The sequence below is a fragment of the Oncorhynchus tshawytscha genome, linkage group LG34 (genome assembly GCF_018296145.1).
Source record: "Oncorhynchus tshawytscha isolate Ot180627B linkage group LG34, Otsh_v2.0, whole genome shotgun sequence".
NCBI lineage: Eukaryota > Metazoa > Chordata > Actinopteri > Salmoniformes > Salmonidae > Oncorhynchus > Oncorhynchus tshawytscha.
Window position 1 is genome coordinate 1,918,898 of NC_056462.1, and position 23,693 is coordinate 1,942,590.

Consider the following 23,693-nt stretch of genomic DNA (forward strand, 5'->3'; position numbering starts at 1 on the left):
GGAAAGCATGTGGCGGTAACTTTTCTTCTCCTACTACATTTTGACAGTCAATCGTAGGAATTAAGAGAAGCACATTTTGTAGCATCGCGGGAGGATTAGGCCTATTTCTTCAAGACCTAGCAGCAGCTATATAGATTCAGCCTTGAAATTTGATTGACTGACTCGTCCTTGGACTCGTCCTTGGACTCTGGGTATGATTGGGATAATGGTCCTGGGTCCATTAAAAACATTTTCACGAGGCCTCTGCCAAGAGTTTGCACTTTAGAGACTTCGTGCCTAAATAAGTTCTTCCATTGTTACCTTTCAATTTGATTCAAATTGATTTCGAATGGACTGGATGGTACAGTAGTTAGGGCCGTAGTCTCTGGTACGCATACTGTATGTACACGTCGGCATTGGGTGATATCCGGCCTACACATTCTTCACAATGACACATTCTCCCTCCAATCTCGGTCATAATTTCTCTCTTCAATAAAAACACTAAAGTAAATATATTTTGTAATTAGAACAGGCGAGTTGACTATATCTGGCTAATTCTGATGAAAGCTATTCATTTAATTTGAATCTAATTGGTTAATCTAATAGTGCTTACCGTTGTCTGGGTGTATATAGAAGCCGTGTAGAGGTGACGAGAGGAGTCTGTAGCCGAGTTTGCCGTTAAGCCCATAGTCTCGGTCCGTGGCAGCCACAGTCAGGATCAACATGTTGGCAGGAGACAGTTCTGGCAACTTCACCTGATGGTGCAAACAAACAAACACATCTCATGTCAATTGGCAGGAAAAATGACATGCATTTATAAACATCTCATTAAGGACTCAAGGAGAACTTGGAGTCACAAGGCATCACTGAGGGAGTACAATGGTGTCAAATGGATAGATCAGACATTGTCCAACTTGACATTCAAATCCCCTCATCCTCTCAGTGAGTCAGTCATGTTAACATTTTAAACGACTTCATTTCTGCCTCTTATATAATCATGTTTTGCTAATGTGGAAAGGCTCACCACAAAGTGTGTGTGTGTGTGTGTGTGTGTGTGGAGGGATTTGTGTTCCATAACTATAACTGTCTTGTAACGCATCATTAGTGAAATACAAAATCGATTGCAGTTCTAGCTACCTGGTAGGAGTCCTGTGAGAAGACGGGCACGTTGTCATTTACATCCAGCACTTGAACCAGGACCTCGGCCGTGGTCTGGTGGAGGGAGTCCGAGGCCCACACCACCAGCCTGTGCGTCGTCTGTTCCTCATGGTCAAGCATCTGTGTCAGGGTCACCACGCCCGTGTAGCGGTCAATGGCAAAGCTCCCGGCAGTGCTGGCATTGTCCAAAAAACTGTAGGTCACGGTGGAGCTGAGGTCCACATCGTTGGCGCTTACCTCGGTCACCATGTAGCCCACTGGGAGGTCTGGTGACCAACAAGATAACAGTGTAAGAAGTATTTAGTACCAAATAGTCTATATAGTCAAACGCACACAACTTGTTAGGGGGTACTGACCTGGCCTGAGCCGAAGAGCAATTGTGTTTACAGGTCCTACTTATCTACCTATCTCTACAGGTATTTAGTATTACAAATTAAACCGAAACATTATCTTAAGTTGACAATTCTCTTGGAAATCTCTATCAATCAATAAAATCTTCTGCTATAACACCTGATTCAACTAATCATAAAAACTTTGGCTAGCTGAATCAGTGTGTCAGTGAGGGGCTGGGAACAGCCCTATGAGCAAAATACATTGGAAAGACATTGAAAATACGTCTTTTGGTTGGATGTTGGGTGGGCTTGTCTCCCAAGCAATTTGTTTCAGGAAGTGATCTTCACTCCTTCAGGACAGTGGCATAAGGATAGAGCTTTGCCTCAGGCACAACAGCCTGTGGGACTGTTACAACGAAGGACTTCATCCTTTCAGCGCCAGCTACCAAATCTTGGCCTACTGTGAAGATGATTTAAATAAATAAAATACTTTTTATTTTATTTATCTGATTAGAAAATGTAGACCGAAAATAGTTACCCCATTGGCCCTGGTCAAAAGTAGTGTACTGTAACAGGAAAAGGGTGCCATTTGAGATGGGTGGTGTCTTACTCTCTGCCATGACCACAGGCTCCATGGGGGGAATAGCGGGACTGTTGTCGTTGATGTCCACCACCTGGACCCGGACGGTGGTGATGCTGCTAAGGGGAGGGCTACCCCTGTCTGACGCCTGCAGTACCAACCTGGGAAAACAACACCACAAGGAAACGCACACCATTACATTACTAGGACTCCAACTAGCCAGTGTAGGTAGAAGACAGAGATCGATAGACATGTACTGTATATACTGAAAAATATATATAAAACGCAAAGTGTTCGTCCCATGTTTCAAGAGCTGAAATAAAAGACCACAGAAATGTTCCATATACACAAAAAGCTTATTTCTCTCCAATTTTGTGCACAAATGTGTTTACTTCTCTGCTAATGAGCATTTCTCCTTTGCCAAGATAATCCATCTACCTGACAGGTGTGGCATATCAAGGAGCTGATTAAACAGCACGATCATTACACATGTGCACATTGTGCTGGGGACAAAATGCCACTAAAATATGCAGTTTGGTCACACAACACAATGCCACAGATGTTGAATGTTTGAGGGAGCGTGCAATTGGCATGGTGACTGCAGGAATGTCCACCAGAGCTGTTGCCAGATAATTTAATGCTAATTTCTCTACCATAATCCGCCTCCAACATTGTTTTAGAGACTATGGCAGTACATCCAACCGGCCTCACAACCGTAGACCATGTGTAACCAAGCCAGCCCAGGACCTCCACATCTAGCTTCTTCAACCGCGGGATCGTCTAAGACCAGCCACCTAGACAGCTGATGAAACTGAGGAGTATTTCTGTCTGTAAAAAACGAATTATTATTGACTCGGCCTGGCTCCCAAGTGGCTGGGCCTATGGCCTCCCAGTCCCACAAATGGCTGCGCCCCTGCCCAGGCATGTGGAATCCATAGATTAGGGCCTAATGAATTTATTTAAATTGACTGATTTCCTTATATGAACTGTAACTCAGTAAAATTTTTGAAATTGTTGCATTTATACACTGCTCAAAAAAATAAAAGGAACACTTAAACAACACAATGTAACTCCAAGTCAATCACATTTCTGTGAAATCAAACTGTCCACTTAGGAAGCAACACTGATTGACAATACATTTCACATGCTGTTGTGCAAATGGAATAGACAACAGATGGAAATTACAGGCAATTAGCAAGACACCCCCAATAAAGGAATGGTTCTGCAGGTGATAACCACAGACCACTTCTCAGTTCCTATGCTTCCTGGCTGATGTTTTGGTCACTTTTGAATGCTGGCGGTGCTTTCACTCTAGTGGTAGCATGAGACGGAGTCTACAACCCACACAAGTGGCTCGGGTAGTGCAGCTCATCCAGGATGGCACATCAATGCGAGCTGTGGCAAGAAGGTTTGCTGTGTCTGTCAGCATAGTGTCCAGAGCATGGAGGCGCTACCAGAAGACAGGCCAGTACATCAGGAGACGTGGAGGAGGTCGTAGGAGGGCAGCAACCCAGCAGCTGGACCGCTACCCCCGCCTTTGTGCAAGGAGGAGCAGGAGGAGCACTGCCAGAGCCCTGCAAAATGACCTCCAGCAGGCCACAAATGTGCATGTGTCTGCTCAAACGGTCAGAAACAGACTCCATGAGGGCCCGACGTCCACAGGTGGGGATTGTGCTTACAGCCCAACACCGTGCAGGACGTTTGGCATTTGCCAGAGAACACCAAGATTGGCAAATTCGCCACTGGCGCCCTGTGCTCTTCACAGATGAAAGCAGGTTCACACTGAGCACGTGACAGATGTAACAGAGTCTGGAGACTCCGTGGAGAACGGTCTGCTGCCTGCAACATCCTCCAGCATGACCGGTTTGGCGGTGGGTCAGTCATGGTGTGGGGAGGCATTTCTTTGGGGGGCCGCACAGCCCTCCATGTGCTCGCCAGAGGTAGCCTGACTGCCATTAGGTACCGAGATGAGATCCTCAGACCACTTGTGAGACCATATGCTGGTGCGGTTGGCCCTGGGTTCCTCCTAATGCAAGACAATGCTAGACCTCATGTGGCTGGAGTGTGTTAGCAGTTCCTGCAAGAGGAAGGCATTGATGCTATGGACTGGCCCGCCCGTTCCCCAGACCTGAATCCAATTGAGCACATCTGGGACATCATGTCTCGCTCCATCCACCAATGCCACGTTGCACCACAGACTGTCCAGGAGTTGGAAGATGCTTTAGTCCAGGTCTGGGAGGAGATCCCTCAGGAGACCATCCGCCACATCATCAGGAGCATGCCCAGGCGTTGTAGGGAGGTCATACAGGCACGTGGAGGCCACACACACTACTGAGCCTCATTTTGACTTGTTTTAAGGACATTACATCAAAGTTGGATCAGCCTGTAGTGTGGTTTTCCACTTTAATTTTGAGTGTGACTTCAAAGCCAGACCTCCATGGGTTGATACATTTGATTTCCATTGATAATTCTTGTGTGATTTTGTTGTCAGCACATTCAAATATGTAAAGAAAAAAGTATTTAATCAGAATATTTCATTCATTCAGATCTAGGATGTGTTATTTTAGTGTTCCCTTTACTTTTTTGAGCAGTGTATTTTTATTCAATATAGAAAAACACTGAGTATACCAAACATTATAAACACCTTCCTAATATTGAGTTGCACCCCCTTTTGACCTCAGAACAACCTCAATTCGTCAGGCCATGGACTCTACAAGGTGTTGAAAGCGATCCACAGGGAGGCTGGCCCATGTTGACGCCAATGCTTCCCACAGTTATGTCAAGTTGGCTGGATGTCCTTTGGATGGTGGAACATTCTTGATACACACAGGAAACTGTTGAGCATGAAAAACCAGCACCGTTGCAGTTCTTGACACACACCTACTACCATACCCCATTCAAGGGCACTGAAATCTTTTATGTAGGATTAGATACACACAACTCACAATACATTGCCATAGCAAGTGACAACTCTAATAGTAGCGTAAAGTGTAATGTAAGCTAGCATACTTGTAAGAGGAAGTGATTTCCCGGTCTAGAACAGTGTTGGTGGCAAGGATCCCGCGCACAGAGTCGATGATGAACGCCTCGTTTTGGTTACCAGACAAGATGGAGTAATCAATCTGACCATTCACACCGCTGTCCGCATCAGAGGCAAACACCTACAACAGGAAGAAAGGCATTATAGAGTTAGGAAGCCTATTTCTACATAGCCAATACCCAGCGCAAGCATGGCACATTGGCAAATATACAAATAACATTTACAAGAGTCAGTTCAGACTGTTACAGGCCACACAACACTTAATGAAAAAAATACACAATAATGCTATGCATTTGGTATTTGAAATGGATTGTAATGTTTTTTTTTTTTTACAGCTATGTTTCAATCAATCAATTAAAGCAAAAGCAAGAGCCCAGTGCCCAGGAAAAACACCCGAGATGTAAGAAACCTAGAGAGGAACATAGCTCAAAAGAAACTGATTGGTAACGACAAATTATGTTTCTGCCTTAGCTCAAAATGACAAAGTAACAACTCGATTGGCTGGCCTCCAATCCATACCTGCATGACGTAGGTGTTGTGTACCTGGCCTTCCCACACGGCCGTGCGGTAGTGGCCCTGCTCAAAGGCCGGCGCATTGTCATTGACGTCCTGCAGCATGACGGTGACCCGGCAGTGGGCTGTGCGCATGGGGCCGCCGTCAGCCAGCACCACCAGGTGGACCCTCCGGTTGGCCTCGTAGTCTAGACTGGCCTGGTCCCACACTGTGATGTCACCTGGGAGAGGGGTGGAAAGACAAAGAAAGCGAGAAATAGAGGGAACAGAAAGATAGGGATTTAGCGAGCGAGCGAACAGAAAGAGACAGGAAAGTGGGAGAAGAGATGGAGAGGGAGAGCGTGAGCGCAAATGAGAAAGATTGTATGATGGATGTACGATAAAAAGTTCATAGAATTCACAGGGAGTTACGTTGCGCGTGCGCCTATTCTAGCACCATGTTGCATCCATGTTTTGCAGTTGTGCATTCAAAACATATGTACACATTCCATTAACAACTTGATTCCTCTGAGTATCCAAACAAGAATGTAATCTGGACTTTGATGTTCCCCCCCACCCGTTCCACTTCAGCCACACTGCGTATATAGGGGCTCAGGGAGAGTTTGGGCCATAATGAATCCATGCTGGCTAAGGCAAGCAGTCCATAATCCACAGCAAAGCCTGTGTATGCGTCCCGCAAGACACACGATTCCCTATATAGTGTACTGTGTTTGAACAGAGCCCTATGGGCCCTAGTCAAAAGTAGTGCACTACATAGGGAATAGGGTTCCATTTGGGATACAAGTCCAGTTCTCTGAACAGGGGGATATGGGAAAACAACCTCGACTGCTGTAGTAGACGATGCCTTCAATAATCCTAAAAGGGGATTTCCACACGATAATTTGGATAGTCACTCTAGCGTCGCCCTCATGTGCGTGCTAGTGTAGCACATGGGGATGTGAGACACATACTCCACAGACTTGAGTGTCCCGCTTGTGTAGCCTCATTAGCTAGCTTTTGAGGTGGCGCGATCGGCTAAGATGCTTGAGGAAGGACAGTCATGTGTGAGGCAGAGGTCCCGAGTTTGTGCCAGGTATGGTCCGAATCAGGAGGAAGTGGTACTCACTAAGCAGCGTGACGTTGTTTACACAAGCAAGCAGGCTAGGCATCTACAGACAATCCAGTAGGGGCTGGAAACTATAGTGCAGGAATCATCAACTAGATTCAGCTGCGGGCCGATTTGTTTCTTGAGCAGATGGTCGGGGGGCCAGAAGATAATAAAAAATTATTTGTAGACTGCAAACAGATATGTTTGTCTAAAACTAATATTTCTATTTCAAACCTTGTATACGATCATGTCTCTTTGTGCGTGGGAATAGATTTCTGAAATAAGTCACTGAGCTGATTACTCGTGTTTTTACACCCTATTCACGCTCCCTCGTCCAAGCTCGCATTGCCCAACGGTCTCTCCGTCCTCTTCAGTTCCTTCCTTTGTTCATCATAAATGAAATGAAATGAAATGAACGAGCGTGCGAGAGAGAGAGAGAGAGAGAGCGATGGTCCAAAGGGATTGAGAGGCTAGTCGCACTAATTGGAAGTAAAAGGAGTAAAGTCTTGTTTGGGAAAGGGATCTGAGGAGTCTGGAATGCCGGGGTTATTAGCCTGCATGGAGATACAGAAAACTAGACAGATGGATGCAGGGATAGGCGGAGGTTCTGGCTTTGGTGTGTCCCTGGAGTCTCAAAATTACCTGAAAAACGAACAAGGAAGAAAAGACAAGCATGGTTTTAAGTTCCTGCTGCAGGCAACTAATGGAAGAATCTTAGCTGGCTTATGCCAACAAGCACACTGGAGCCTAAGCTATGTCTATGATTCCAGCCTCAGAGAAGTGTTCTGGTGAGGAGAACAAGTCATGTCAGGGTTTTAAATGTACTTATTGAAGATTAGGACAGTGAAGAGACAAAAAAGGTGGGAGAGATTGTGAATCAAAAAGGTGGATTTAAACACATTCTGACTCTGGTATATGTGTGCCGGAGATGGTGGCACTAACCACTGGACCACATGAGAAATATAGTTTAGTATTGGAAAGGGTCATACCCGTGTGTCGGTTGATGGCGAAGGCGCCGTTCTCGTTGCCGTTGAAAATGCTGTACTCGATTTGCCGTCTGTCGTCGCTCTGGTCGTGAGCCACCACGTTTCCCACCCACGCGCCTGAAGGTGAAAGGAGAAGAGATGGAAAAAAAGATAACTCTCAATGGCTTTTAGCCCTAAGCTGAACTCAAAGGGTTTGATAGATAGCGTGACGCCAGTAAATAGTTTGGATAAAGTATTGAACATACACAGCAGACTAAAGTGTTTGATTGAGCCTGACTAGAGAGCCAGACAGGCTGGGATCCAACTTTTAGGACTATTCAATTGGCTCCATTGCAGCAGCCAAGTTCAATCAAACATAGATATGATAGAAAACAAATATTAGTTGAAACCAGATCTGGTACATATCAATGCACTTGTCTTGAATAGTTGTTCATATACTGATATTAGAGCAGTTCTTCCGTACCAGTTTTGCTGTTTTCCACCACAACTGCTTCGTAGAGCATCTCAGTGAATTGCAGTGGCTCGTCCTCTCCCTTCACGTGAATAATGACCAGGCAGGTAGAGGTGAGAGCTGGCCTCCCCTGGTCTGCAGCCAACACCTGCAGGTTAGCACCCAAGAAACTCTGACTAATGGAACCATTCAATCGTATGTCTCCCGATTTACCATTGATGGTGAAAAAAGGGTTGTTTTCCACCAAGCTAAACCACACAGTCCCGTTCTCACCACGGTCACCGTCCACTGCCGTCACCGTGGCGACAATCTTGTTTGGGATCGTCTCCATGGTGACCCAGCCGACAATGGGGTTCTCCGTGCAGACGGGCGCGTTGTCGTTGGCGTCCTCCACCTGCACGGTAACCGCGGTGGCGGAGCTCCGTGGACCTCTGGCGCAGCCGTCGGTGGCCACGGCCCTGAAGGTGTACTGAGCACGGCTCTCCCTGTCCAAGGGCCGGGTGGTCCGAATTACCCCCGTGGTGGGCTCTACCGAGAAGGCCCCCAGGGTGTCCTCGGCCAGAGAGAATGTCACCTCGCCGTTGGGACCCTGGTCCGGGTCTCGGGCCTCCAGACGCAGCACTTCGGCCCCTGCGGGGAGCCCCTCAGCCAAGGAAGCTCGATAACTCTTGCGGTGAAACGACGGACTGTTGTCGTTCTGGTCCAGCAGGAGCACCAGGAGCTGGGTGGAGGAGCTGAGGGGGGAGGGTTGGCCGCCGTCGCTGGCCTGGATGCAGAGGGTGTAGCTGGGCCGCTCCTCCCGGTCGAGGGCCCGCATGGTGCTGACGGCGCCCGTGGTGGCGTGGATGGTGAAACGCCCGCCGTAGTCCTCGCCTGGAGGGATAAGTCAATACACTCCGGTTAGATTAAATCTTGTTGAAACCACCACGTAATTTTCCACTGAAACACTGAGGTGCTCCATTTAGGAATCTCACCCTGTATGGCGTAGGTGATGGTGCCGTTGGCTCCGTGGTCTGGGTCCGAGGCCTGGGATGTGTGGATAACCCCGGGGGGCAGGTTCTCTGGCAGGCTAAGCTGAAAGGAGGCCTGCATGAACTCGGGGACATTGTCGTTGTCATCCAGCACAGAGCATAGCACTGTGGATGTGCTGGAGAGGGGCTGGACACCGCTGTCCCGAGCCTGGACTGGTGAGGGGGACGAGGGAGATGATGCAGAGGGACAACAGCGAGAGGAAGGTGAGGGGTTAGGGAGAGGGTGATAGTTTAGGTCCTGTGTAAATAGGGTTGCAAAATTCCTAGATTTTCCAGAAATCCCAGTTGGAAGATTCCCAGAATCATACGGGAACGATGATTTTAAATAGGAATTTCTGAAATACTTTGTTTGAATATTGTTCAAACTTTCTTCATTAAATTTGTGTCATTTTGGAGACTTATCCAGAGTGACATGCAATCAGTGCATTTGACAAAGTAGGTAAGACGGCCATATATCACGATCACTGCAAGTAAAGCATTGCTCGAGAATAGCCGCGGTTTTATGAATAGATAGTACTAGTGAGAATAGAATAAAAACGCAACAGTGTGCCACCCCTCCTTGATGTGATAGCTGAACTAACATTTGGAAAGGTGGGACCAAGGGATCAACTTTGTGGTTTTCACCACTTCAGTCGAATGCTCTTTTTTCCCCCACAAACATCTGCATGAACAAACAGCGGCTCCTTCACAGATTCTTTATTTCATGAGTTCTACGTTTTGTATCCTTCAGATTTAACAGACCAACAACTTAGCAAAATAAACTGTCCTTTGAAAGTCATAACTGAAGACGTACCTCTTTCACAGCTTCTCTCTACATTGTACCAACATCTTATACTGCCCACTCACCCCTCCCCCCCAAAAATGCTGATATGAAACAGATTTTTTTTTCAGGGTTCATTTTCCCCCTTGTTTTAATCTGACCGTACCAGTGGAAAATTGGCCCGACGTCTCTTGGTATTTCACAATCATCACCGGGTCGATTCTGGCACGACTTCAAATCACGGCTTTCCTGTGATTATATTTCCTTAGATTTTAATTGTTCAAACTCCCTCCAGACTGTACAAATATCGTCATGTGAACATCTGAAAGCAGTTTATCACAAAATATTATTGCATATTTTGGATGTAATTGTATTCTTGTAAAGAGGGGGGCGGGGAGCACACTAAAAATACCCTAGTCCAAGGCATGAAACAGTCCGTGGAACATGAGTCTACCCACAAAGCTGAGAGTCTTAAATAGCACCCTATTCCCTATAAGCAGTGCACCATGGAGGGAATCAGGTACCATTTTGGACGTACCCTTGTAACGTCTAGCCTCAACATAAATCAAATCTGGTGAATAATGTTGCTTTCAAAAAGTGGGTAGACCGAGTTCTTTATGACTCTGGCTGTGAACCATACAACAACAAAAAAGAGATTGAAAGAGGGCGAGAGAGCAGAGGCGAGAGTGAGCAAATCGCGAGAGAGGGACAGCTCAAGAGAGCGAGGAAGGAGTGAGCACGAGAAAGCAATAAGAGGGGGAGAGAGAAGGAGCAAGAGGGGGGAAAAATCTAGATATTTTATTAAGCCCTATGGTGGAAACAGATGTGACAAGCTGAGAGGTGCCCTAAATGAGAGAGGACTGCCGTATGGGATAACTGTCTCCACATATCGCATGGTGGGGCTTTTAAATATTAGTGAGTTGGATGCAAAGGATTCATTTCAGGCACCAGACAAGGCCCAAAAGTCCTCGTCATTTGCATGAAGAGACAGAGATAATCGGGGACGCACTGTACCAGTTAAAAGTTTGGACACACCTACTCAATCAAGCGTTTATTATTTTTACTATTTTCTACATTATAGAATAATAGTGCAGACATCAAAGCAATGAAATAACACATATGGAATCATGTAGTAAACCAATTTATTTTTAACAAATCAAAATACATGCCAAGGGTACAAAGCTGTCATCAAGACAAAGTGTGGCAACTTTGAAGAAGATTATATATTTTGATTTGTTTGACACTTTTTTTGGTTATTACATGATTCCACATGTGTTATTTCATAGTTTTGATGTCTTCACTAATTATTCTACAATGTAGAAAAGAGTAAAACAAAGAAAAAACCCTGGAATGAGTAGGTGTTCAAACTTTTGACTGGTACTGTACACTTTAATTACCTTGACTAACCCGCACATTGACTCTGCACCAGTTCCCCCTGTATAGAGCCTCATTACTGTGATTTTATTTTGGCTCTTTAATTATGTTATTTTACTTCAGTTTATTTGAGTAAATACTATAAGAGACTTATTATTTTTGTAAGTATGCATTTCACTGTAAGGTCTACACCTGTTGTATTCGGCACATATGACAAATACAATTTTATTTGAAAATGGTGCTACAATTCCACTCTAGCTGATATCCTCAGATATGCGCCCCCCCGCCACCCCAACTCTGGACATCGCTGAACTGCAATCCACCCTTATACAGTCTTCAGGTGGAACTTTCTCACTGCAGAGAAACAATTTGTTAAATATCGACCAACTAAATTGAGTGTGGCTAATTATTTATGTTACTGATATACACACACGAGTGTGTGTATTGGGGTGAGCATTGATTGACAAAATGTACTATGACTGTTTGAACTACAGAAATATACTGTAACTTTCATGGTAATTCAACGGTTGTTGAAAGGTGCAGTGCATCTTCAACTTTTCCAGAGCCTCAATGAACCAACCACTAGCCAGTCCGCGCACACACACAAAAATAATCATTCAAGATTGACTCAATGCCGCCATTTACAAAAAGTACAGAGGATGTCACTGCTACCTGAAATGAAAGTGACAAACTGCACATTTAACAGTAATGAGTTGCTGTGTGTAATGTGTAGAACCTCTGAGGGTGAAGTGCTGGTGCAGCTCCCTGTCCAGTTGGGAGGTGGTACTCAGCTCTCCAGAATGGGGGTCGATGGAGAAGAAGTCGTAGCCCGGCCCAGGCAACAGGCTGTACCACACCGCAGCATTCTCTTCTGTGGTAGAGAGATGGATGGACAGTGTTGGTTACAGGTGGAGTACTGTTCACATCAATATCAGATGCATGGTACACAAAATAATAAAATATTACAAATACTTCCAGTGTTTGCTTGAGCCTGCCTTGAGTGCCAGATAGGCAGGGTTTGGACTTTTGGTTCCATTGTGCCACACAAGCTCAATCAAGCAGAAATGAACTATTTGAAAGAAAACATTATTTGAACTCTGGTCTGGCACACACACGAAAACAGTATCAAGGTTGAGGGCACATAGCCATGGCACCATCCGTCCAGCTCATGGTTTGAATCAAAGGCATTCAAAACAAGGAACATGTAATAAATAGGACATTGTTCAATAAATGGCAGGTATGCGCATAAAAACCATCCATTTCAATATTAACAACCCTTGCTACGGCTAGTCTAACGCTCCAGCCTCCAACATTTCCCACCAAAATTCACTCATGCGTTCCATCAAAACCAATGAACTACTTTTTTCTTCTGGCAATATGATGGATGATAACCCAGCAAATTCCATTTGGCTCCTTTTAGACATCTTGGGTTGTATCCTAAACAGCATCCTATTCCCTTTATAGCACACTACTTTTGACCAGACAAAAGTAGTGCACTATATACAAAATAGGTCAAATGAAGTGCACTACGCCATTTGGGACACACTCACACTTGAAGTTTAGGGGTGCATTAATAAACATTCGGCTCTGATGTCGCCATTTAGCATCTCGTTAGGTCAGCCCATGTACGCGTCCCAAATGGCAGGGAATACGGTGCCATGTTTAGGGGCCCGTCTGGAGAGAAAGAGGCGTTTGGGACAAGGGGCCTTATCTGATTCCCAGATTGAAACCAGTGCTAACAGGGGTAAATCACCTCAAGATATGATCCGTCACTTAAATAAAGGAAAAAAACAAAACAAATGAAAATATTTAGCTAACCTTCACATGAGCCCCACCAAGTGCTGCGGCATGATTCAATGCAAGTGGATCACCCCCATGCACAACAACCTTGAACACCCCCCCCAATCATCTCACTCGCCTCCCCCTAATCCCAGGCAACAAAACAGATAGGTACATGTCCAATAGGAAACACTTGTTTTCCATTGCAAAACATTTTGCTACGGCGTGCCCTAATGAACACAACCCAGATTGGTGGTTTCGAGGAAGAACAGGGAGAGGTGGCAGTAGGGAAAGTGCTGCTAGTAGAGTACCAAACAGATACAGACGGATGTCCCTGACCTAGTTATAGCCCTCCAGACGGGGGTCAGGTGGTAGAGCAGCCCCATCAGGCACCAGCCAGAGCAGGTCTTCGCATGTGGTTCACATCACCACACACTTTCACGGGACAAATATAACTCAACCACTAATTGTCAGGGGTGACTGTGGGGTATATTCTCTTCCCTGTCTAGTGGCCCCGGTGATTACAGTGGACTGTTTTGTACAGTTATCACACACAAAAGTTCGGGGTCACTTAAATGTCCTTGTTTTTTAAAGAAAATCAAATTTTTTGTCCATTAAAATACCAAATTGATCAGAAATACAGTGTAGACATTGTTAATGTTGTAAATGACTACTGTAGCTGGAAACCGCAGATTTCATACCAAATATCTACATAGGCGTACAGAAGCCCATTAACAGCAACCATCACTCCGGTGTTCCAATGTCACTTTGTGTTAGGTCATTCAAGTTGATAATTTTAGAAGGCTAATTGATCATTAGAAAACCGATTTGCAATTCTGTTAGCACAGCTGAAAACTGTTGTCCTGATTAAATTAATAAAACTGGCCTTCTTTTAGACTAGTTGAGTATCTGGAGCATCAGCATTTGTGGGTTTGATTACAGGCTCAAAATGGCTAGAAACAAAGACCTTTCTTCTGAAACTCGTCAGTCTATTCTTGTTCTGAGAAATGAAGGCTATTCCATGAGAAATTGCCAAGAAACTGAAGATCTGGTACAATGCTGTGTACTACTCCCTTCACAGAACAGCGCAAACTGTCTCTAACCAGAATAGAAAGAGGAGTGGGAGGCCCCGGTGCACAACTGAGGAAAAGTACATTAGAGTGTCTAGTTTGAGAAACAGACTCCTCACAAGTCCTCAACTGGCAGCTTCATTAAAATGTACCCTCAAAACAACAGTCTCAACGTCAACAGTGAGGAGGCGACTGCGAGATTCTGGACTTCTAGGCAGAGTTGCAAAAAAAGCCATATCTCAGACTGGCCAATAATAATAAATGATTAACATGGGCAAAAGACACTGGACAGAGGAACTCTGCATAGAAGCCAAGCATTCCGGAGTCGCCTCTTCACTGTTGACATTGAGATATATTAAAAAAATATACTTGTGGGAACATATTGAAAAACATCACATATTTCTGCTATACTATAAATTGTACAACAAAGTGAAGAGAAACAAGAAAAACAGTCACGCAAAATGTCAGTAAAAGATTGTAAACTCGGGGAGAAAATAAAGTATTATTTTGTATTTTCCACCAATAAAACTACCATGTTATTACTTTTATTACCAAAAAATATAAGATGGGCAAAGTTGAAGTCAGAGGTTTACACACACCTTAGCCAAATACATTTAAACAATTCCAGACATTTTATCCTAGTAAAATGTCCCTGTCTTGGTCAGTTAGGATCACTACTTTATTTTAAGAATGTGAAATGTCAAAATAATAGGAGAGAATGATTTATTTCAGCCTTTATTTCTTTCATCACGAGTATTTGGTAGCATTGCCTTTAAATTGTTTAACTTGGGTCAAACATTTCAGGTAGACTTCCACAAGCTTCCCACAATAAGTTTGGGGAATGTTGGCCTGACAGAGCTGGTGTAACTGAGTCAGGTTTGAGTCATTATGGTCATTATGGCCAAAAAGTTATTTTTTTGTTCCATCATCCCAGAGGACATTTCTCCAAAAAGTGCAATCTTTGTCCCCATGTGCAGTTGCAAACCGTAGTCTGGCTTTTACACGGTGGTTTTGGAGCAGTGGCTTCTTCCTTGCTGAGAGTGTCCTTTCAGGTTATGTCGATATAGGACTAGTTTTACTGTGGATATAGATACTTTTGCACCCGTTTCCTCCAGCATCTTCACAAGGTCCTTTGCTGTTGTTCTGGGATTGATTTTAACTTTTCGCACCAAAGTACGTTCATCTCTAGGAGACAGAATCTCCTTCCTTAGAGGTATGGCGGCTGTGTGGTCCCATGGTGTTTATACTTGCGTACTATTATTTGTACAGATGAAGGTGGTACCTTCAGGAGTTTGGAAATTGCTCCCAAGGATGAACCAGACTTGTGGAGGTCTACAATTGTTTTCTGAGGTATTGGCTGATTTATTTAGATTTTCCCATGATGTCAAGCAAAGAGGCACTGAGTTTGAAGGTAGGCCTTGAAATACATCCACACCTCCAATTGACTCAGATGATGTCAATTAGTCTATCAGAAGCTTCTAAAGCCATGGAATTTTCCAAGCCGTTTAAAGGCACAGTCAACTTAGTGTATGTAAACTTCTGACCCACTGGAATTGTGATACAGTGAATAATAAGTGAAATAATCTGTCTGTAAACAATTGTTGGAAAAATCACTTGTGTCATGCACAAAGTAGATGTCCTAACCGACTTGCCAAAACTATAGTTTGTTAACAAGAGTTGAGTTGTTGAAAAACAAGTTAATGACTCCAACCTAAGTGTATGTAAACTTCCGACTTCAACTGTACCTAAAGCAAGGTTTGGAGTGAAGTACTGAACAACCAGTCGCTCTTTCTCCTCACAATTTCTCCAACACTGAAGCAAAAGCCAAAAATCAACGCCAAAAATAAATAAATAAATATAAAAAACAACTTTCCTCAACTTAATTGTGGGACAGATGGAGAGAGAGCGGCCATTGAGGCACGCCACAGATTCAGGCCACTCCGGAGAGAGGTGATTGGAGGAGACAGATGAACACTCAAGGCCTATTAGCACAGATGGTTGGGATTATGGACTCATCGTCGGTGGGACCTTTCGCATCTCCTGGAGGAGCGGGGGCTTTCGGTCTGCTTGCTTTTCTTAGAGACTGTTCTCACCCCCAAGAATGTCTCACGCACACATACACCCACATGGACGCACGCTGAGACACACACACACAACTCCTTGGTGTTTAAAAAGAGCACACACCCTCCCTTGCTTCACCTTCTTCCTCAACTTTCAATATTTGGGAGAGCAATTAAGAAACGTGGTTTGGGGGACGGCGGGCTACTGCAGGGAAAAGTGTTACAATAAACAAGGGCCAACGTGTGGATGTGCGAACGTGATTAAGTTGGGTCGTGAGTGTAATGCAGTGGGATGTATGCTTGAACTAGCCTGTGCAGAGAGAAAACAGAAGACAAGATCAGGGGAGCGCACTGCGGCTCTCCCTCAATTTCAATCAAACCCAAAGGATGCATCCCAAATAGCACCATGTTCCCTATGTAGTGCACTACTTTTGACCAGGGCCCATAGGAAATATGGGCCCATAGTGCATTATGTAGAGGACAGAGTGCCATTTGGGAAGCAACCCAAATGGAATGGGACCAACAGAGAAGTAGAAATTCTTGACCTGTCAGGCCTCTAGGGCTCTACTGAAAACTCACAGATTGAGGAGGATTGTCAGTTAATGGCACCCCTGTCAGTGTGATATACTGGTGATTGACATGAACCATGTATGGACAGGGGGTGAAAGGGAAAATGGGGGGGGGGGTTATGGTAGACTTGTGTGGCTTTTCAGGGAACAAGGTTACCACATAGTTGCACCTACTTGATACTTATTTGAGATATCTCAAATGTTCCCATAAGCTTCCTGTGTCTTTTCTGCTGTAGATACAGTACGTCATATCAAAAATAATTTAACCTACCATAGGACAGTGAACAGTTTGAGAGAGCAACATAAGAATCAAATTTGAGTATAAAAAAATGTCCCAAACCGCAATCCAAACCATAGCCAACTTGGTTATATTATCAAATGCAATTTTATGGTCAGGATTTTGGGTTAGAAAGGATAATCAGCAGTATTTGTTGACCACTAAATCGCAGGATGGATCTGTCTCAGCACAACTCAGCCATTGGTTGTTGGGGATGGGGAAAAGTGGACGGAGCCGATAACAGTGCCGGGTTTGGTGTCCTCCCTTCACAGAGAAGAGTCGCATAAGGTCTCTCAAAGCAGAATTCATATGCTGATGCTGCCACCTAGAGGCTAAACTGACATACTGTAATGTGACCACTGTGTAAATCTAAACTGTGGATGGGTTTGTCTACAATGAGTGATGTGGGCTCTAGGTTATCTAGAGAATTAGGTTGGGGGTTTGATCCTGGGTCGATTCATAAAAACTCTAAAAATGGGACCTAATGCCTCGGCTTGGCACGACGCATTAAGGAGATGGATTGGGGGTAAGGGGGTAGGTAAGGCCTTGTGATCTCCAGGGGGTGTACTTCTATGCCAAACTGCCTTATGGTACAGAAACATGAGGCTCCTTCCCTATAGACCATTTTGGCACGGACAAAGCTTACTTCTTCCTTTGAGATGATGCGCTAGCTAGCGCAGAACAATATCTCCTATAAATAATTGAAGCACTGCAAATGGAGAGAAATCTGTGCAACTTGTTTTTCTGCTCTGTATTCTCCATCTGAACTGAACAATGAAACACAATTTAAAAAAAATAACAGTATCCAGAGTGCTACGTACCGGAGTCCTTGTCTGTGGCGGACACCGTGACCACGCTCTCCCCAGGCTCTCTGTTCTCGGCAACGCTGGCTGTGTAGACGTCCTGCTGGAACAGAGGAGGCTGGTCGTTCACATCCCCTACCTCCAGCATCAGGGTCTGGATAGAGGAGAGGGAGGGGAGCCCCTGGTCCGAGGCCTGGATGGTCAGGGAGTGGGAGGTCTGGAGCTCGTAGTCCAGAGGGGATGCTAGGTACAGCAGACCTACGGGGGGAGAAGAGGTGAGTTGAGACTGATGTACTGTGGCAGTGTTCCCCTGCCATTGTATTGATAGGGTGGGCCACTACCTAGCGCTGCTACCCCTAAAAAGATTCAGTGTGTCTGAAGGGATCAGTTAGAGCAAGGCAAGGCGCAGAATCGAGCCATGATCACATAATGAGCAGTTGTTTAGGATGCAAAGTGATTTGTAGATCAGGGATTTATTTGACAATTTTTGATGTCAGAGGATCTGGATGTTTGCCTGGCTACCCAGACTCCTTGCTCTATGCAAACACTACGCCCAAGGACATTGATTTTATACTTCGCAATGGGTTTGGATCGGAGTATCGCTTCACCGAATGCAAACACATTCAGCGCCATATGATTGGTCCAATCACCAATTCGGTTGGTCAGACCAGAGCCAGACACAGGGGTAAAGCAGTGGTTTGAAAATTCATCATTGGTTTTGATACTCTGGTTGGTTGGAGACAATCCAATCTCTGAGGACTTTTTGTACAACGCCCCTTGTCACCACAAACAAATTCATTGATGGCAGTCTCAGACTAAAGTATGTAGAGAACAACAGAGCAGCAGAAGAATTGTGTGATTCATTAGACTACCTGGATGCTTTGCTTTGGGGGGCCTTTGTGCTTCGCCTGGAAATTAAACTACGGAACGACTGTAGTGAGGTAAATGATTCCTCATACATTTTCCAGAATCATACTTGCGTCATTCATCAAAATACTACCAAGAGCATACCTGTTTTCTCCTCCAAAGTAAAGAGCCCTTCCTTGTTCCCAGAGACAAGACAATAGGTGACCTGGCCGCTTTCACCGACATCATCATCCACACCCACCACACGATGCACCAGGCTCCCCACCTCTGCATCCTCCATCACGAGGACCGTGTCCTGGGAGACAAACGCCGGACGGTTGTCATTCACGTCCAGCAGGAACACCTGAGCGGTCACAGTCGCGAACTTGCGGTCGACCGCCCTTGCTGCCTGGTCGGTGGCGGTGACCATGAACGTGAAGCTCACGGTCCTCTCGCGGTCCAGGGGAGTTGTCGTGGTGAGAGTGCCGGTGAGTGGGTGGATGCGGAAAGGAAATGATGATGTTGTGGAGGACAACGATGACCCTCCTGACCTGCCCAGCTCAGGATCAAAGGCCAATGAGTAACGCAGGCCGCTGTTGGCCAGGCTCCCGTCGCCATCTTTGGCATTGAAGGCGATCACACGCGTTCCGACTTCTACGTCCTCCAGCAACCCCAACGTGATCACCTCGCAGGGGAACCAGGGCACATGGTCGTTCACATCCTCCACCGCTACGCTCACAAATGCAGTTACGTTCGTCCCTGGTCTGGTGGCGTCCTCGCCATGTACAACCAGAAAGTAGCGTGATGTAGACTCATAGTCCAGCGGCTGGTTGAGGTACAGGTCTCCGGACAAGCTGTCCAGGCCGAAGTGAAGGACCCCGTCGCCCTCGGCGATGGAGTAACGCAGTCTGCCATTGGTTATTGGGGATGGGGAGAGGTGGACGGAGCCGATGACAGTGCCGGGTTTGGTGTCCTCCCTCACGGAGAAGAGTCGCACACTTTGGGGGTGGGTGCCGCCGTGTTGTTTCTCTGCAGCTTGAACCTGGAAATGTGTTGAATTCAACTTCAATTCAAACCATTAAAAAGTCTAATTGACAATGCAGACTCAAGTAGCGCAAATCATGTTACAAATGCTACTAAATGATAGTAATTACACTAGAATTCCAAACCATCCACAGTAATCATCAGTTGTCTATAACATATTATAAGATAATGTATCTTAATTGCATGATACCCTGGACAAGAGCAACTGGTAAAGGTAAATTACAAACATGTAGAGGCATGTCATAGTAGTACTCCGTGAGAACTGGGCCAATATCAATCCCATTATGCAAAAGGAAGGTCAGGGCACCTGGAGGTGAATGACGGCTGTCTCCTCTAGGGGGACAGCTCCATTGTCGGTGGCAACCACTGTCAGGGTGTATTGGGTCTTGGCGTTCTGGGTGAATAGCTCCGTGCTCCGTATGTCTCCGCTCTGACTGTCTATCTCAAAGTGGCCCCGTTCCTCATCTGAGAAAGAGAGCGAAAAAAGAAAGAGGAGAGGAAAAATACACATCATACAGACAGATAAAAATGATATGGTGCTCATCTTCCTTTATTTTGGATTGATGGGTATAGCTGGATCTACACAATGGCCTGGAATGATGGCAACGTAACACCAACTTTGAGCTCTAAAAACATTAACCCTAAAGGGCCTGAACTAACCTAAATCTTAACTTTCTGATGAACTGTCCCTTTAAGTCTGGTATGGTATCCGAGTAAGACCAATTCAAATAAACTCGGAACCTGTCTTTCAAAGATAATTCGTTAAAATCCAAATAACTTCACAGATATTCATTGTAAAGGGTTTAAACACTGTTTCCCGTGCTTGTTCAATGAACCATAAACAATTAATGAACATGCACCTCTGGAACAGTTGCTAAGACACTAACAGCTTACAGACGGTAGGCAAGTAAAGTCAGTTATGAAAACTTAGGACACTAAAAAGGCCTTTCTACTGACTCTGAAAAACACCAAAAGAAAGATGCCCAGGGTCCCTGCTAATCTGCGTGAATGTGCCTTAGGCATGCTGCAAGGAGGCATGAGGACTGCAGATGAGGCCAGTGCAATAAATTGCAATGTCCGTACTGTGAGACGCATAAGACAGCACTACAGGGAGACAGGACGGACAGCTGATCGTCCTCGCAGTGGCAGACCACGTGCAACAATACCTGCACAGGATCGGTACATCCGAACAGGACACCTGCGGGACAGGTACAGGATGGCAACAACTGCCCGAGTTACACCAGGAATGCAGAATCCATCCATCAGTGCTCAGACTGTCTGCAATAGGCTGAGAGAGGCTGGACTGAGGGCTTGTAGGCCTGTTGTAAGGCAGGTCCTCACCAGACACCACCGGAAACAATGTCGCCTATGGGCACAAACCCACCATCGCTGGACCAGACAGGACTGGCAAAAAGTGCTTTTCACTGACGAGTCACGGTTTTGTCTCACCAGGGGTGATGGTCGGATTTGTGTTTATCGTCGTAGGATTGAGCATTACAACGAGGACTGTACTCTGGAGCGGGATCAATTTGGAGGTGGAGGGTCCATCACGGTCTGAGGCGGTGTGTCACAGCATCATCGGACTGAGCTTGATGTCATTGCAGGCAATCTCAACGCTGTGTGTTACAGAGAAGACATCCTCCTCCCTCATGTGGTACCCTTCCTGCAGGCTCATCCTGACATTACCCTCCAGCATGACAATGCCACCAGCCATACTACTCGTTCTGTGCGTGATTTCCTGCAAGACAGGAATGTTAGTGTTCTGCCATGGCCAGCGAAGAGCCCGGATCTCAAATCCATTGAGCACGTCTGGGACCTGTTGGATCAGAGGGTGAGGGCTATGGCCATTCCCCCCAGAAACATCTGGGAACTTGCAGGTGCCTTGGTGGAAGAGTGGGGTAACATCTCACAGCAAGGGACTGGCAAATCTGGTGCAGTCCATGAGGAGGAGATGCACTGCAGTACTTAATGCAGCTGGTGGCCACACCAGATACTGACTGTTACGTTTGATTTTGATCCCCCCCTTTGTTCAGGGACACATTATTCCATTTATGTTAGTCACATGTCTGTGGAACTTGTTCAGTTTGTGTCTCAGTTGTTGAGTCTTGTTATGGTCATACAAATATTTACACGTTAAGTTTCCTGAGCCCGTACGGGAGTTGTAGCGATGAGACAAGATAGTAGCTACTAAACAATTGGATACCACCAATGTGGGGGGGAAAAAGGGGGAAAATTCACACACACACAAAAAAAAAAAAAAGTTTGCTGAAAATAAACGCAGTTGACAGCGAGAGGACGTTTCTGTAAAGTTTCTGTAAAACAATTCTGTGTTAAGATTTACCTGTGGTGAGAGAAAACCTGACTGTTGCATTTTCTCCTGCATCGAGGTCTTTGGCAAACATGGAGGTCACCAATGAGCCTGTGGGCAGGCCTGCCCAAACCTAAATGAACACCAACAAGAGAACGAATGAACAAAACAAGTGTTACTAAAAACATGTACATGCTACTGCATGCATAATTAATAACATTCATAATAGTGGGTCATTCTAAAATACTATACCGATGGACATGCAGTTAAGTTGAATATTTTGAGTTCGTACACGTGACTTCACAGAAACGATATAGTAACTTTTCTTTATCACATTTCAAAATTATAATTTCCGTCAGTTGTTAATTCATCTGCAGTTAACTTGTACAAATGAATAATAATATAATAATCATCATCATCCGGTTATCACAGCCAATTATAATCTAATAATATTAGTTAGAAAGTATGATTTTAAGTGTTACTTGTTTCAGCTCATGTGACATGCTGCCTGGTGAAAATGTGTGTGTCTCTCTCTACCTGGACGTTGAGCTCCTTGCCGGAGGCGGGCAGGTGGGTGAACTGGGGTGGGTTGTCATTGATGTCGGTGACCAGGATGTGAATGGTGGCAGTGGCATTGAGGCGGGGCTGGCCCTGGTCCGTCACCATCACCTTCAGGGTGTGCCCAGCGTGCTGCTCCCGGTCCAGAGACACCCAGTTGATTATCTCCCCTGGGAGAGCAGGATGGGCAAGAGAGTGAGAAAGCATTAGTGTTAGAAATAATTATTTTGGTGGGTGCTTATATTTGTCCTATTTTACATGTACAAGTGTGTATTAATATGAATGTGTGAATTGGAAATGTGTCTTTTTGACATAATCAATGGCGATCCTAGAGCAATTAGGGTTTAGTCCCTTGCTCAAAGGCACATTGACAGATTATTCACCTGGTTGTCTTGGGATTTGAACTAGCAACCTTTCAGTTACTAGCGCCTATGATCTAACTATTAGGCTCTAACCGCTAGGCTACCTGCAACCCCATTACCAAAGATAGGGTAGGCATAGGGAAATATAAGTATCTGCAGTCTTGTATGAGATTCTTAAAGCTGGAATCCGCAATAGTTGACTGAAGTAATTTCTGTTGTAATATTGCAAACAGATGTGGCAATTTAACCGAATTCAGCTTTAAAATCAGTGTTTTCCGTAAGCGCTGGTCATCGGCCAAATAGCCGGTAACAGACTCATTTTGAACCAGCTACTTTTTCCAAAGTCATAAACTATCAATTATAATAATGATTTGCCTACCTTGTGCAACTCGAGTGCCATAGAAAAAAAAAATCTAAGCACAGCTTTGCCACTGCCCTGGTTTCACCATTACTTTACTGAAAACCATGTGCCTCTAGCTAGCCCAAACTGTTTTTGTGGGAAAACAATCTTATAATATATGCCATTTAGCAAGGGGGGGGGTGAGCAGTCATTGTAAATAAGAATTTGTTCTAAACTGACTTGCCTAGTTGAATAAAAAATCAAATCAGACCTGAGAATATGGCTGTGTATTTGAGGTGAAATCAATGTATTAGTGGTCCAGAGGGCACCAAATTTGATTTCATACTAGACAGCCCGGACCACCATGGCAGGCTACTCTTTCAACT

The 23,693-nt window shown here is 45.2% G+C and overlaps 1 protein-coding gene across 2 annotated transcripts in view; it reads right to left on the reverse strand.

The window, feature by feature from the left end:
• dchs2 (dachsous cadherin-related 2) overlaps positions 1-23,693 on the reverse strand; it is a 50,026-nt gene that overhangs the window by 5,082 nt on the left and 21,251 nt on the right. For both annotated transcript variants that reach the window (XM_024398424.2, XM_024398425.2), the window contains exons 6-19: positions 22,585-22,775; positions 22,081-22,180; positions 20,047-20,204; positions 18,861-19,737; positions 17,868-18,107; positions 12,028-12,162; positions 9,101-9,310; positions 8,139-8,999; positions 7,679-7,792; positions 5,609-5,823; positions 5,059-5,210; positions 2,080-2,210; positions 1,117-1,403; positions 593-734 (exon numbers count right to left, since the gene is read on the reverse strand). In XM_024398424.2, coding sequence (XP_024254192.1) covers positions 593-734; positions 1,117-1,403; positions 2,080-2,210; positions 5,059-5,210; positions 5,609-5,823; positions 7,679-7,792; positions 8,139-8,999; positions 9,101-9,310; positions 12,028-12,162; positions 17,868-18,107; positions 18,861-19,737; positions 20,047-20,204; positions 22,081-22,180; positions 22,585-22,775 — 3,813 coding nt within the window. The remainder of the gene's footprint in view (positions 1-592; positions 735-1,116; positions 1,404-2,079; positions 2,211-5,058; positions 5,211-5,608; positions 5,824-7,678; positions 7,793-8,138; positions 9,000-9,100; positions 9,311-12,027; positions 12,163-17,867; positions 18,108-18,860; positions 19,738-20,046; positions 20,205-22,080; positions 22,181-22,584; positions 22,776-23,693) is intronic.